The following is a 13135-nucleotide window of genomic DNA, read 5'->3' on the forward strand; positions in this document are numbered from 1 at the left end:
TCGCTTGTAAACACACAATTGACATGAACTACGCTCGTTTACACACCTCTTATAATAGGTCCATGGTACACACACACACACACACACACGTTCGCCGTCATAATCGCGCTTCATTCATTTCCTGATTAATATAGCCTATCGCTTTCTACATGTCCACGTTAAATGCATGTTGAACAGGTGTTATAAAGTTCGGGCTACTTACGAGCGTAGTTCACGTCAACCGGGTAACTTTAATCTTTAGGTTATCTTTCATCACTCTTCAATGGCTGTGAGTCGAGTCCCAGCACGGCGACTCCCCGTGTGTGTGTGTGCGCCGATACACACACTCACTCACACACTCGCCGAGGGACAGACAGATTCTCGGCAGACTAGCTTTTATCCTCCCCAATTAGTTTATTAGTGATGTAAAATCAATAAACGCGTGTCTCCAGAACATATTTAAAAACTTTGAAATTTGAAGAAAAAAAAAAAAAAAAAAAACGGTTTTCGTTTATTGATTTTTCCTAAACGGTTATGATTTACTAAACGGTTACACGTGTACACGTGTACACGTGCACACCCCTACTGGACACTGACATGTAAAGCCTATCCTATCTTATGTTATCTTACCGGGGCAACATGGAGGACCCGCCTAATCAGCTAATAACATAACAATCACACATTTAAAATACAACTTTATTATTCATATTTTTTTTCAATATTTGTTTATTTATTTTAATTTGTTATATATATATGAAGAAATTACACTTATCCAATACACATGTATGATACTTTTATGTGTTTACTTCTTCTCAAGGGATGATTCATTCTTAATAAACAGGGCATTTTATTTTATTGAAGACATTTTTTTTCGTGTAGCAATAAACATGGCGTAGTGTTACCTCTCTGTCCGGTGAATCCAGGGAAACCTCCACTGCCAGGGATTCCAGGTTCTCCTTTCTCCACAAACTCCTGACGGATGTACGGAGAGGGCAAGCCGGGCAGACCGGGGTATCCTCTGTCACCTACAGAGCAAAACAATCAGAATCAGAATCAGATTCAGCTTTATTGGCAAGGTTTGCTTAAACAAACAAGGAATTTGACTTTGGTAACCATTTGCTCTCAAAGTACAACAGAGAGCGAAGTACCGAGGCTGCCATCCACGGCGCCATCTTACCTTTCTATACACACAAACACATGGATGTTAGTTTGACTCAATCTGGCTCTACTAAACTGCTATAGTTGACTGTGACCTTGGTGTATCCCTGTGAGATCCAAAAGCATAATTTTTTTTGTCTTGAAAATGTGTTCACGTAATCTCATGTACGTCCCGCAATGGTGTTTTTATCATGACTCTCAATATTTTGTCCTGTACCGCATCACTTAATAGAAAAAACATTTAAAAAATCTATATAAAACTTCAGGAATTAAATTGAGCTGTTATTATAGAGTAAAAAAATAAGGAAAAAAAATAATCCTAAACCCTAACAAAATTATTACATTTAACTGTTATTATATTAAAAATCACTTTTCTGTCCAATATCGCATCGCTGAATAGCAATAAAAAAAATTATAAAAAATATGCAGGCCTACAAAACTTAAGGAATTTAATTGAACTGTTACGATATTCTATTAAAAAAGGGAGGGAAAAAAAGCATAATTATATTTTAGTTACTTAAGGAATTAAATGTAGCTGTTTCTAATATATAATAAATATTCTATTTAAAAAAAAGCAACATTTCTCATCCCGGTTCTGGACCCTCTTACCTTTAGCTCCAGGGTATCCGGGGCCTCCGTTGCGCCCTTCCCGCCCGGGTCCTCCAGCCAGACCTTTGCCTCCAGGGAACCCTGGGGTCCCGGGCCGGCCTGGTTGTCCTGGGAAACCTGTCAGACCAGGGAAGCCGGGCTCACCTGAGGAGAGACACGGAGAAGCAAAAGATTTACCCCACGTTCCAAATCCTTTTTACTACACTACATACTAAAGTACAGAAGAGTTTAAGGGCCTCAGGAGAGAAAAAAACATCAGATAAGGAAGGTTTTTTTTTTTATTATGTTGAGAAATGTCAATAATAAAGACAAATAGTCCAAAAGTGGGACATTCATGTATTTTCAGCATACTACAATTGACATTCATGTATGAGACATCCTAAAATTTGTATCTGGCGTACTGAATAGTAGGGAAGTATGGGTATTGGAACACAGGGATAGTTTAGTTTATTTAGATCAAATAGAAACACAACATCACATACAGTACATTCTATATTGTTGCTGCCTTTTTCTATTTTATTCGTATATTGTATAGTGTATATTAGCAAAAGGTCTACTTCACCATGAAACTCTGGGCCCAATACATCACTAGTCTATGTGGGGCCCATACATCACTAGTCTATGTGGGGCCAATACATCACTAGTCTATGTGGGGCCCATACATCACTAGTCTATGTGGGGCCCATACCAAATCTTTGAATTGTGTGTTATAAATAATTGAGCCGTCAATTGTACACATGAATACGGAAGAGTATTAGGGCCACAGGGAAGAAAAAAAAATGGTAATGATTTTTTCTCGAGAATAAAGTTGACATTTTGAGAATAAAGACAAAATTCAAGGGATCAGGGACAAACCGGGCTCACCTAGTCATACACTAGTCTATGTGGGGCCCGTACATCACTAGTCTAAGTGGGGCCCGTACCAAATCTTTTAATTGTGTGTTATAAATAATTGAGCCTTCAATCGTTCACATGAATCTGTCGAGTTTATTTGAGAATTCACTGAGTCTCATTTCGAACCATGACTAAAATCCCAATACTAAACAAAAGCCTTGAAAAAAAAACCCTGAACTATAAAGATAATCTCACACACTCACACTCACACTCTTTCACACACACACACACACACACACACACACACACACACACACACACACACACACACACACACACACACACACACACACACATCCCCCCCACAACACACACACGATAATCTCCTGCCTACCCTTCCGTCCAGGTATTCCCGGTATTCCGTCTCTAGTTCCGGGTCCGGGCGGTCCGGGTGGTCCCCTTGACCCTGGTCCTCCGTTGATCCCGGGTAAACCTGGAGTTCCCTTCATTCCCGACGGCCCCTGGAAACCGGGATCTCCTCTCTCTCCCTTACGACCGGGGAAACCTAGCGATAGACGTACCATGATGGAGAGGGATTTTAGTCAGACACTAGTAATAACTGGACGAAAAAAAAAATTAAATACTTTATCTTTATTTATTTTTAACATTCACACACAGTTACAAGGAACATTTTGATGGCAATACAGGCAGGAATCTATATAATTAGCTAAAGACTATATTAATAGAAACATTTGAACGATTTGAATACACATTCTACTTATTTCACACAACACAAACTGTGTGAAAGCTTACAAATATGAACTTACCTTTCGATATATTAAATACTATAATATTAGCAATATTAGACAGAAGCATTTTGTCAATTATTTCTATTCTAAGTACACACCGACACACGCAAATTTGGCAAAAAAAGCGACAACAATGGAAGCACAATTTTCCATTACATTGTTCCATTGCTTTGTTTACGCTGCAATTGCACTTTGATTTTATTGGACATGGGAAACATTTTAGGCTTATTAAAAATGTTCTCAAACATTTCCTATATCAAATCTGTAATTATACTGTAATATTAAATTAAAATATATTTAAAAAAAACTCAAGTGCAATTCCAGACTGCATTAGTGAGGTTGAAAGGGCTAAAATTTAATTTGTCCTACATGAGCACAGCATACTACACTACTGTCTACTACACTCTTCAAAAGAAAACCTGGTTTCAACACATCCACTCAAGCACAATCAGAAAAATCACATTTCTCTAGGGCTGTGTTCGTAAAGCCATACTAAAGTCCTACTCATACTCATTTTGACGTCAATTTGATTATGTGACGGTTGTGTATGCGAGTTTGGGTAGGCGAGAAATGCCCAGATGAGTACTAACTTCCGGGAAGATTTTGGGTATGGATCGATTGGATACTTTTCTACTCAACCGCCGCACAATGCATTGCGTCTTTTAAATTCTTTATTTACAATTCTGCATTTCCTGCACAACACAGGACTGTATGTAAAAATCTAGTTCTATTTCTAACCTGTGGAGGGCGGTAATACGCTAAACAGCGTTTAAACGGCCGGAATCTTATAAGAAGAAGAAGAAATTCTTTATGGCTTGAGTAGCCTATACTTCAGTGAGAACGTTTCGATGCACACAATCGATCTTTAAGTAGACAGTATGTAGTATATAAATGTTGAGTATGTAGGAGGGAGGACGTTAGTATGGCTTTCCGAACACAGCCTAGGTTATCTGGAAGAATGTGAGGATTTTTTTTTAAACTATTTTAACCTTTATTTATAGCTATAGGTAAATCCCATTGAGACCAATGACTCTTTCACAAGGGAGACCTGTTATCATTTAAACGTTAGGATGAGTTGAAAATCAAACGTCGTTTTTTTAAGAGTGTAGAAAATGCCTCTACGGTCGTTGATGTGGCGCCTTAACACTTTAGTTGTCACACACACACACACACACACACACACACACACACACACACACACACACACAAAGCCTATTGCAATGAACGCAATAAAGACATCTAGTAGACAGATCACACTTCAACATGTAACTGGACTACTTGGGTTAGTACTGGCTGCAAAATAAAACCAAACATCTGAAGCATTATTTTTTTAATTCTTGGGGGAATTTCTCACAGCTAAAATGTCCATCTTATCTTATCAGTGTTTGCGTATAATTAATAAATAGAGTTTTAAGAATTTCCGCTTTGTCTACTCAACTGGGTAAGGGCCTCAGTCTCGTTAGATGAATTTATTTCCATTAGAATAACTCGCTTAATAAGGTTATTTAGAGAAATAAATACAGATATGAATAAGCTCTTTTGATTGAGCATGAATTGTAATTTAAAGGAATACTTCACCCATACGGAACCGGCGTTCTATCATTATAAAATCGCTATTATAATATAAAGAATTTGGTTTTTCTTCCCTCAGTCTTCCCTCAGTCTTCCCTCAGTCTTCCCCCGGCCCAGCTGTCTTGTTAATCCTAACCCTATGTGATGTCACACGTAGGAAAATGTAGGGTTAGACAGTGAGACCATAAAACACTCTTTCTGCCTTTTCTCAGGCTAGGATGAACCGATTTCTAAAATGTTTGCACATTTATACTACATAGGATCTCAGAGTTCAATACACCTTCATATTTACACCGGTGAAGTAGGTCTTTAAGCAACATTCATTCTGTCAAAATATAGTTGATTAACTAGAGCGAAGGAATTAACATTAGTTTTCTAAGTGCATCAACTAGCCACAGCATAAGAAGTTCCAGGAGGACCTATCAATCTCAAATGTGGTATCCCTAAACGAATGAAAAGTCCCTAATGTGATCAGAAATGTATGGGAATTTTAGTCTATGTTTCCATAACAACCGTGGAATATAGTGTTATGCGATGAAGAACTATAAACCACTGAAAACGGTTTATTACGAGGTATTTTAAGCATACAGCAATGAACAATAATTTGCATAACTAAGTGTGCGGCCATTCAATTTACATAAGATTTCTTACAGATAAAAAAGTTTCTCTCTCTCTCTCTCTCTCTCTCTCTCTCTCTCTCGTTTCCATAAAAGAAAAAATAAATCAACATTTTTTCCCCCGCTCCATTTTCAGGAAAACTATTTGTATATTTTCTCCTGTAGTTTATAGAGTCACTCAAACCCCAAGACTGACTGACTCCAGACTGAATCGATGTATGGAGATGGACATTTTGGCAGCAGACGCATGAGGAACATCGCAGGGAAAGCGTTACGTGAAATGCATCGAAAGCAGGAGGATAGAGGGATGAGAGCGATGGATGGATGGATGGATGGATGGATGGATGGATGGATGGATGGATGGATGGATGGATGGATGGATGGATGGATGGATGGATGGATGGATGGATGGATGGATGGATGGATGGATGGATGGATGGATGGATGGATGGATGGATAGATAGATAGATAGATAGATAGATAGATAGATAGATAGATAGATAGATAGATAGATAGATAGATAGATAGATAGATAGATAGATAGATAGATAGATAGATAGATAGATAGATAGATAGATAGATAGATAGATAGATAGATAGATAGATAGATAGATAGATAGATAGATGGATGGATGGATGGATGGATGGATGGATGGATGGATGGAGAAGAGTGTCTCACCTTGACAGCCTATAGCGAATGACCCAACACCAAGAGAAAGGATGGAGGGATGAGAGGAAGGGTGGAGATAATGGTGATGGTGTGTGGGAAGGAGGGAGGGAAGAAAGAAGGAAAGAAAGACAGAGAGAGAGAAATACAAAACAGGGGAAGAAATATGAACAACAAGAACAAAAAACAGGCACGTGTGGCGACTGATTCGTGAATGAATGAAAGATTGTGAAAGAAATACAGTGACGAGGAGAAGAGATGAGAGGTGAAAAACAACAGCCCAGACCAAACTAAATGTGTTTTTCACTAGATGATAAAGGTGCAGTCAGTGATTCTGGAGAACGCTTGTTGTCAAAATCTTTTATTTGTCAAAATCAGTGAATATCTCCTCATGATCCGCTACCTTTACATACTGTGTGTGCGCGCTGAAAATAAAATCCAGTGTTAATACACAGCCTATGCTCTGTAAATGGGCATGTTGCTAGCTACGGTGGGACCCCCCCTTTGTTTACATACCCTTTGTTTATATACCAGTTTACAGAGCCTAGGCTGTGTATTTCCCAATGTCTTTTAGCGTGCATAGTACGGAAAGGTGTTGGATCCTGGGGAGATATTCACAGATTTTGGACAAAAATTGATTTTGACAACAAGCGTTCTCAAGAAATTGCTGATTGAACCTTTAAGCTACGAATAACTCCAACTATCCATTTCCCTAAAGTCCTACTACAACTAAACAAAGTATAAGTCTGGTTAACCTTCTGTTTGAACAAGGCACGGGGTATAATCTTTATTGTCATTGCACAAGACAACAACATTCTTTTTACTTTGCACCTTTAAAGGGGCACTGTGTAACATTTTAAGTAATTTATTGGCTAAAATCAATATCCTCATTCATAAATATGGCCTCATTGGTGTAAAATCACCTCTGCTAATAATCTGAATTATCCTCCTGAGCGGAAAATTACAAATATTAATATTACATTTTGTACATTGAGCGGGTAAGTCTTATGGAGGAATCCATGTTGGTTGGAATGTCATCAGGTGCATTGTTTAGAATTTAGAATTGTTCTTGTCCTTGAAGGCCACTGTAGCTTCTGTTATTATTCAAACAGGGTGGGGTTACCCAGGGAGCGCTGCATTCTAGAACTTTGTAGAACTTTCTTGATGGTGTCATGTTATACACTGCACCTTTAAGCTACACATACCTCCAGCTAAGCAATTCCCTAAAGTCCTACTAGGGCAACAAGACTGGACAAAGTAAGTCTGGTTAACCTTCTGTTGGAGGTACAGGGTCGTTGGCTCTTTTCTTTACCTGGCGGTCCGCTGGGTCCCCTGAGCCCGGGGCTGCCGTCCCGACCGGGAAGCCCTCCGGTGGCCACCCCGGGGATCCCTGTAGGTCCAGGACTACCGGGGTAACCGTCTGAGCCACGCTCTCCTTTCCTCCCGGGAACACCGTACCGTCCGTCATTACCTGGAAGAAAATATTCACAGATTTTCATATTAAAAGAATAAAAAAATATATAAAAAAAAAAAAAATAGATTGTAACCCTGCCACTCTCTCTCTCTCTGCCTCAGACCCACCAGGTGCTCCGGACCCCCCAGGTGTCCCGGGCTGGCCCTTGTCCCCTGGTAGTCCCGGTAACCCGTCCCGTCCGGGGGTCCCGGGCGTGGCTCCCAGCACCTCTCCTGGCTGACCCTTTCCTCCAGGACGACCCGGCACACCGTCCTTACCGCGCACGCCGTCCACACTCTGTCCTGGGATGCCCGGGTTACCAGGGTCCCCTCTAGGGCCAGGGAAACCTGCACAGATCAAACAATAGTCAGATATAACATAAGTCATTTGTCAGTCTGGTTATCTACCAATATCTTTCTATCCATCTATCTATCTGTCTGTCTGTCTGTCTGTCTGTCTGTCTGTCTGTCTGTCGATCTATCTATCTATTACTCTTCATCGCTGTAAATATTTGCCCTGATTTTGCACTGGAAATAAGGGATGTGCTAAAAAAGTCACCCTGATCATAAAAAAAGCAACTTGTATTTCAGCTAATTGTTTACTTTTTCAGTTGACTATGTGGAATACCGTAGTACATCACAATGCATCGTGATATATCGTATTGTGACCCATGTATTGTGATGTGTGTTGTATCATGAACTGAAGTGAAGATTTATTTTATGAATGTTATACTCATGACTTTATTTGTTTGTATTTATATTTGTTTAATAAAGTTTTATTGGGAAAAAAACCCCATCCATAACAGAATACTAGAGACAGGCCACCATATTGATTTACCTTGCTGTCTTTAACCAATTTGTAAACAGGACTTTAACCTATTTCGGTGGGGCTGTAACCCACTGCATTTACCAGAGAAAGGCACCTATATACATACCTTGTGATCCGGGTTGTCCTCCATAACCTCCGTCTCCTCTCTCTCCTTTGACTCCGTTGAATCCGGGGTTCCCCTCACGTCCGGGGAAACCTGGCTGACCTTTAGGACCTTTAGGACGGGCGCAATAGAGTATTAATCAATTTAGAATTCATTTCGCCACCACATTTTCAAGATCTGAAACTTACTCTTTCAGGTTTTTAGGATACATGAGAAACCATATCGATTCAGACAGCATCCACAATTAACTCTTAAACACATTTAATACATTATAAGAAAGAAACAATAAACTTTAAGACGTTTGCTTGGCTATACCTGGTCTTCCAGGTACTCCAGGATAACCGGGGTCGCCCTGCTCTCCGGGAATGCTGCAAGGTAGCACTATGCCTGGTAGCAGTCAGATAGACGTTAGCATTCACACATCTAACGCACACATACAGTGAACACACAATAGAAACTTTGGCTACTCATTCCTACCCTATCAATCTTATTCTACTCTCTATTTTTATCGTTCCTATTGCACCGTGGGTCAGAGAGAAACACCATTACGATTCTGATGTATGTCTTGAATACATGAGAACTGACAACACAAAACTTTGACTTTGATAGCTAGACACTTATCCTACTAAGTCAGACCAGACCAAGCCCAAATACAGTTAACAAACCTGTTACCGCTTCCATTTACAGATTTTTATATTGAATAATCCTATGCGATTTTAAAATGTAATTGTCCAATTACCCTTCACTGAAACTGAGTAGGTTAAATGCTATTGTTGTTGGTGTTGGAAAGACTAGTATTTAGACCAGGTCTGAATCACACACAGAAATATTGAAATGCTAACAATGCTACATTTAAACAAGTGCTTCGTCATTCTAGGTAGCTAAGAGCTAGCTAAATGAAAAATGGAATAAAATAAATGCCTAGCACATACTCAGTTATAATGAGAAAACTATACAAAACATTTTCTCTTTTTTTTAAAGATAGTAAATTCTTGTGAAGGTTTTTTTTTAGGCAGTGTTGATTGTCTGTCGCCTTCGTTCATTCCTCCGTATTGATATTTTTTGATTGATGTTAATCTGAGTTTTTTAATCATGGGAATTATTTCGTGTTGCAGGATGAATGTCGTTAGTAGCAAATTCTTCTTCTTCAAAAAGAAAAAAAATGTATATGAAATTATTATAAAAAAAATTAGTGGATGATGATAATTTTTTGAAATGTTAAAAGTTATGAATTCCATTTCGTGTTTTGGGGAAACCGTTCCTTAAATGCCCTTGAACCCCCCCTCCCCCCTCCCCACTCGTCCCGCCCAACCCCTCACTCGTTAAAAGCACTTAGAAGAGGCGGGGGGGCTTGGAAACATGCGCCAGGTATGCAGCAGCTCTGATTGGATAAAGAGGAGAGTGTGACCAACTGTGGCTGTCCAATAGAATCTACTTTATAAAACTGGTGGCTTAAATCAAGCGATCTGATTGGTTCCTAACTGTTGTATAATGGGCGTATACTGTACATAACTGCTATGACGTCCAATCAGTTTGCAGAGATAGATATAACTTTGCATATTGACTGAATATCTCAATCACCTAATAAGGAAGGGCGTAAAAGTATAAACTCGACTGTCAATCATCGACCGACTGCGCCAGAGTGGAATCCCTTAAGACACAGGGAGCGAGAGAGACTTCCATCGGCTCAGACATGAACAAATGATTGACAGTGAGCCAATTGGTTTTCAGTATAAAAAACTGCATTACCCATAAGTCCCTGCTTTCTGAGGTGTCTTTAACACTGACTACTGCCTGTGTTCACACTGCAAACAATGGATCTACAGCTCCATAAAAAAATTAAGAGACCAGTCTGGATTTTTACATAACTTTTTGAAAATGCTCTTAATGACAAAAATGTATTGGACTTTTGGTAGAAATTTCGTCAGTAGTTTATATTATAAAACCAAAATGTTCATTCTACTCAAACATATGCCTATAAATAGTAAAACGAGAGACACTGAACATTTGGAGTGGTCTCTTAATTTTCTTCCAGAGCTGTATTAGTCAGCTACTTCAATTATGAAATCCTTGATAGCGACTGTTTATTTGAACCTAATGACGTTTCTAACTTAATATCCTATCGGGAAGATTACGTGAACATGACTAAATCTTGCCTTTAATTGGTAGTATACTGTATATTTCCTGCTCTGTATTTTTTATGTACAGGTGAAACTCGAAAAATTAGAATATCGTGCAAAAGTTCATTTATTTCAGCATTTCAACTTAAAAGGTGAACATAATATATTATATATAGACTCACTAAATGCAAAGGGAGATATTTCAAGCCTTTATTTGTTATAATGTTGAGTATTATGGCTTACAGCTTATGAAAACCCCAAACTCAAAAGCTCAAACTATTTGAATATTACATGAAATCAATAAAAAAGGGATTTTAAGTACAGAAATGTCGGCCCTCTATAAAGTATAATCATGCATATGTACTCAGTACTTGGTTTGGGCCCCTTTTGCATGAATTCTTGCCTCACTTCCCATTCATTTTCCATGATATTCTAATAATATGAGTTTCACCTGTGTATGCTCAAGGGGTACTTTCTGTCTGAATCCACCAGTATAGCTACAAGTCTTATCCCAGACTTCGTTACTTTGGCTGGTGGGTGAAAAAGTAAGTTACCCACCCTGTCCCTCTCCGTCGCCAACTACCCCTCCACAGCTGTTTGCACCTGGACAGATACACATGCACAGGGACGGTTAAGAAGAGATGGAGGGATGGAGCAAGAGGAGAGAGAGAGGGGAGAGAGAGAGAGGGAGAGAGAGAGGGGGGTAGTGAGAGAGAGAGAAAGAGACAGAGAGAGAGAGAGAGAGAGAGAGAGAGAGAGAGAGAATATGGCGGCATACAAAGCAGGGTCATTTTTGCATGCGCATAATAAGCAATTAAAATCGTTTTTTTCATCAAACAGATATCAGCAAAATCAGTTTCATTCAATTAATTCCAGGCTCATTCAGTGTAAAAGTGCTTAAAAACAAGGTTATTGCACTCAATGGGAAAAGAGAGAGAGCGAGAGAGAGAGAGAGACATTGGCTAACACAAGATATATCACAAAAACACTGTGTTTGTTTTCCAAAATGTCTGTTTTCGTCTCTACTCATTTTCTCTCTCAACTCACATGAGTGACAATAGCCTTCATATATTAAGAGTAAAAAATTAAATCAGTGGTTTAGCATTAGCATTAGCATCACGGTATGGGAGCAAACATTCATACTGTAGATGAGTGGCCCGTGTGTCATTTAGTCTCAGAGAAGAAGAACGGCGTTGAATTGGTTGTATAAAGGAGGTCGCTGGTGTCATTTAAAGCAATTGCCTTTGTCTGCACTTCAATCTAGGTCTAGACATTAAAGGTGCACTATGTAACTTTGGGTGTGTCAACTTTGGGTGTGTAAGGTATATTCTCATAACTGAATAAAATAACGTATACATTCTTCACACTGCACCTTTAAAAGACGTCTATGTTAAATTTAAAATGTCTTTTAAAGTCAAAATGTCAGTAAAAAACAAGCTCATATGGACACCGGCGTTATCCTTTAAAAACGCAACCGAATTACATCTTAATTTTATTATAATTAGCTGATTTCACAATCATATTTGCAAAGAACCAAAAAGAATCTTCTCACTTCCTCCGAGACTAAAGAAGCACAGTAGCTGTTGGCGCAATCAGCGTTATTAACAATCTCCTCACTGTGCGACAATCAACCAATGAAGCAGTGTATAGAAAATATTTGGCTGCAGAAAAAAAGTGTACAAGCTCATTAATGGAGACCATTAATCACGTAGATAACAGTTTGCTGAATGGGAAAGAAGCTGCTGAGAAAATGTTTGTTTGTTGTCATCCTTTCAAATCCTGGTAGTGGAGCTGGCTGAGTGCTTATTTTATTTTCGTCAGAACCTTCCACTTGATGGCACAAGCGTGGAAATTGGCATGAGCAGTCTCCATGGGAACACTTGACAAGAAAATTATCCGAGACATTTGAAATTGTGAATTTAAAAAAAAATTCTCATAGAAATGTACTGAGGTTTTTTTTTCATTCATTTTTTGTTTCTTTTTTTGCCTCGGACAATTTTCTTGTCAAGTGTTCCCATGGAGACTGCTCATGCCAATGTTCACGCTTGTATCACAAAGTGAAAGATTGTAGCACTTATCTGCTCCACTATGGAAAGTTTTGGACGCTTCAGTGATGGGCCACGGAGCTGTTTGGCCCCCCGAATGAATTGGCCCCACGAATATAATGTACATTTTTCTTCTAATTATACGTTTTAGGGATGTTAGGACTAGGTTGCTATGTTAACTTTATTACGTAGAATGTTAGGGCTAGGTTGCTATGCTAACTACATTACATAAGAGGGTTGTGAGTAATTGGATGGGATGGATGTATGGTTGATTGGAGTTTCACGCTGTGGAAAGAATAAGTCATGATATGCACACGCACACACACACACACACATACACA

The 13135-nt window shown here is 39.0% G+C and overlaps 1 protein-coding gene across 2 annotated transcripts in view; it reads right to left on the reverse strand.

The window, feature by feature from the left end:
- col4a6 (collagen, type IV, alpha 6) overlaps positions 1 to 13135 on the reverse strand; it is a 158604-nt gene that overhangs the window by 11861 nt on the left and 133608 nt on the right. For both annotated transcript variants that reach the window (XM_080051972.1, XM_080051973.1), the window contains 7 exons: positions 8945 to 9016; positions 8633 to 8740; positions 7827 to 8045; positions 7558 to 7716; positions 2975 to 3145; positions 1747 to 1890; positions 882 to 1004 (listed from right to left, as the gene is read on the reverse strand). In XM_080051972.1, coding sequence (XP_079908098.1) covers positions 882 to 1004; positions 1747 to 1890; positions 2975 to 3145; positions 7558 to 7716; positions 7827 to 8045; positions 8633 to 8740; positions 8945 to 9016 — 996 coding nt within the window. The remainder of the gene's footprint in view (positions 1 to 881; positions 1005 to 1746; positions 1891 to 2974; positions 3146 to 7557; positions 7717 to 7826; positions 8046 to 8632; positions 8741 to 8944; positions 9017 to 13135) is intronic.

This window comes from Ammodytes marinus (assembly GCF_949987685.1).
Source record: "Ammodytes marinus genome assembly, chromosome: 23".
Classification (NCBI taxonomy): domain Eukaryota; kingdom Metazoa; phylum Chordata; class Actinopteri; order Uranoscopiformes; family Ammodytidae; genus Ammodytes; species Ammodytes marinus.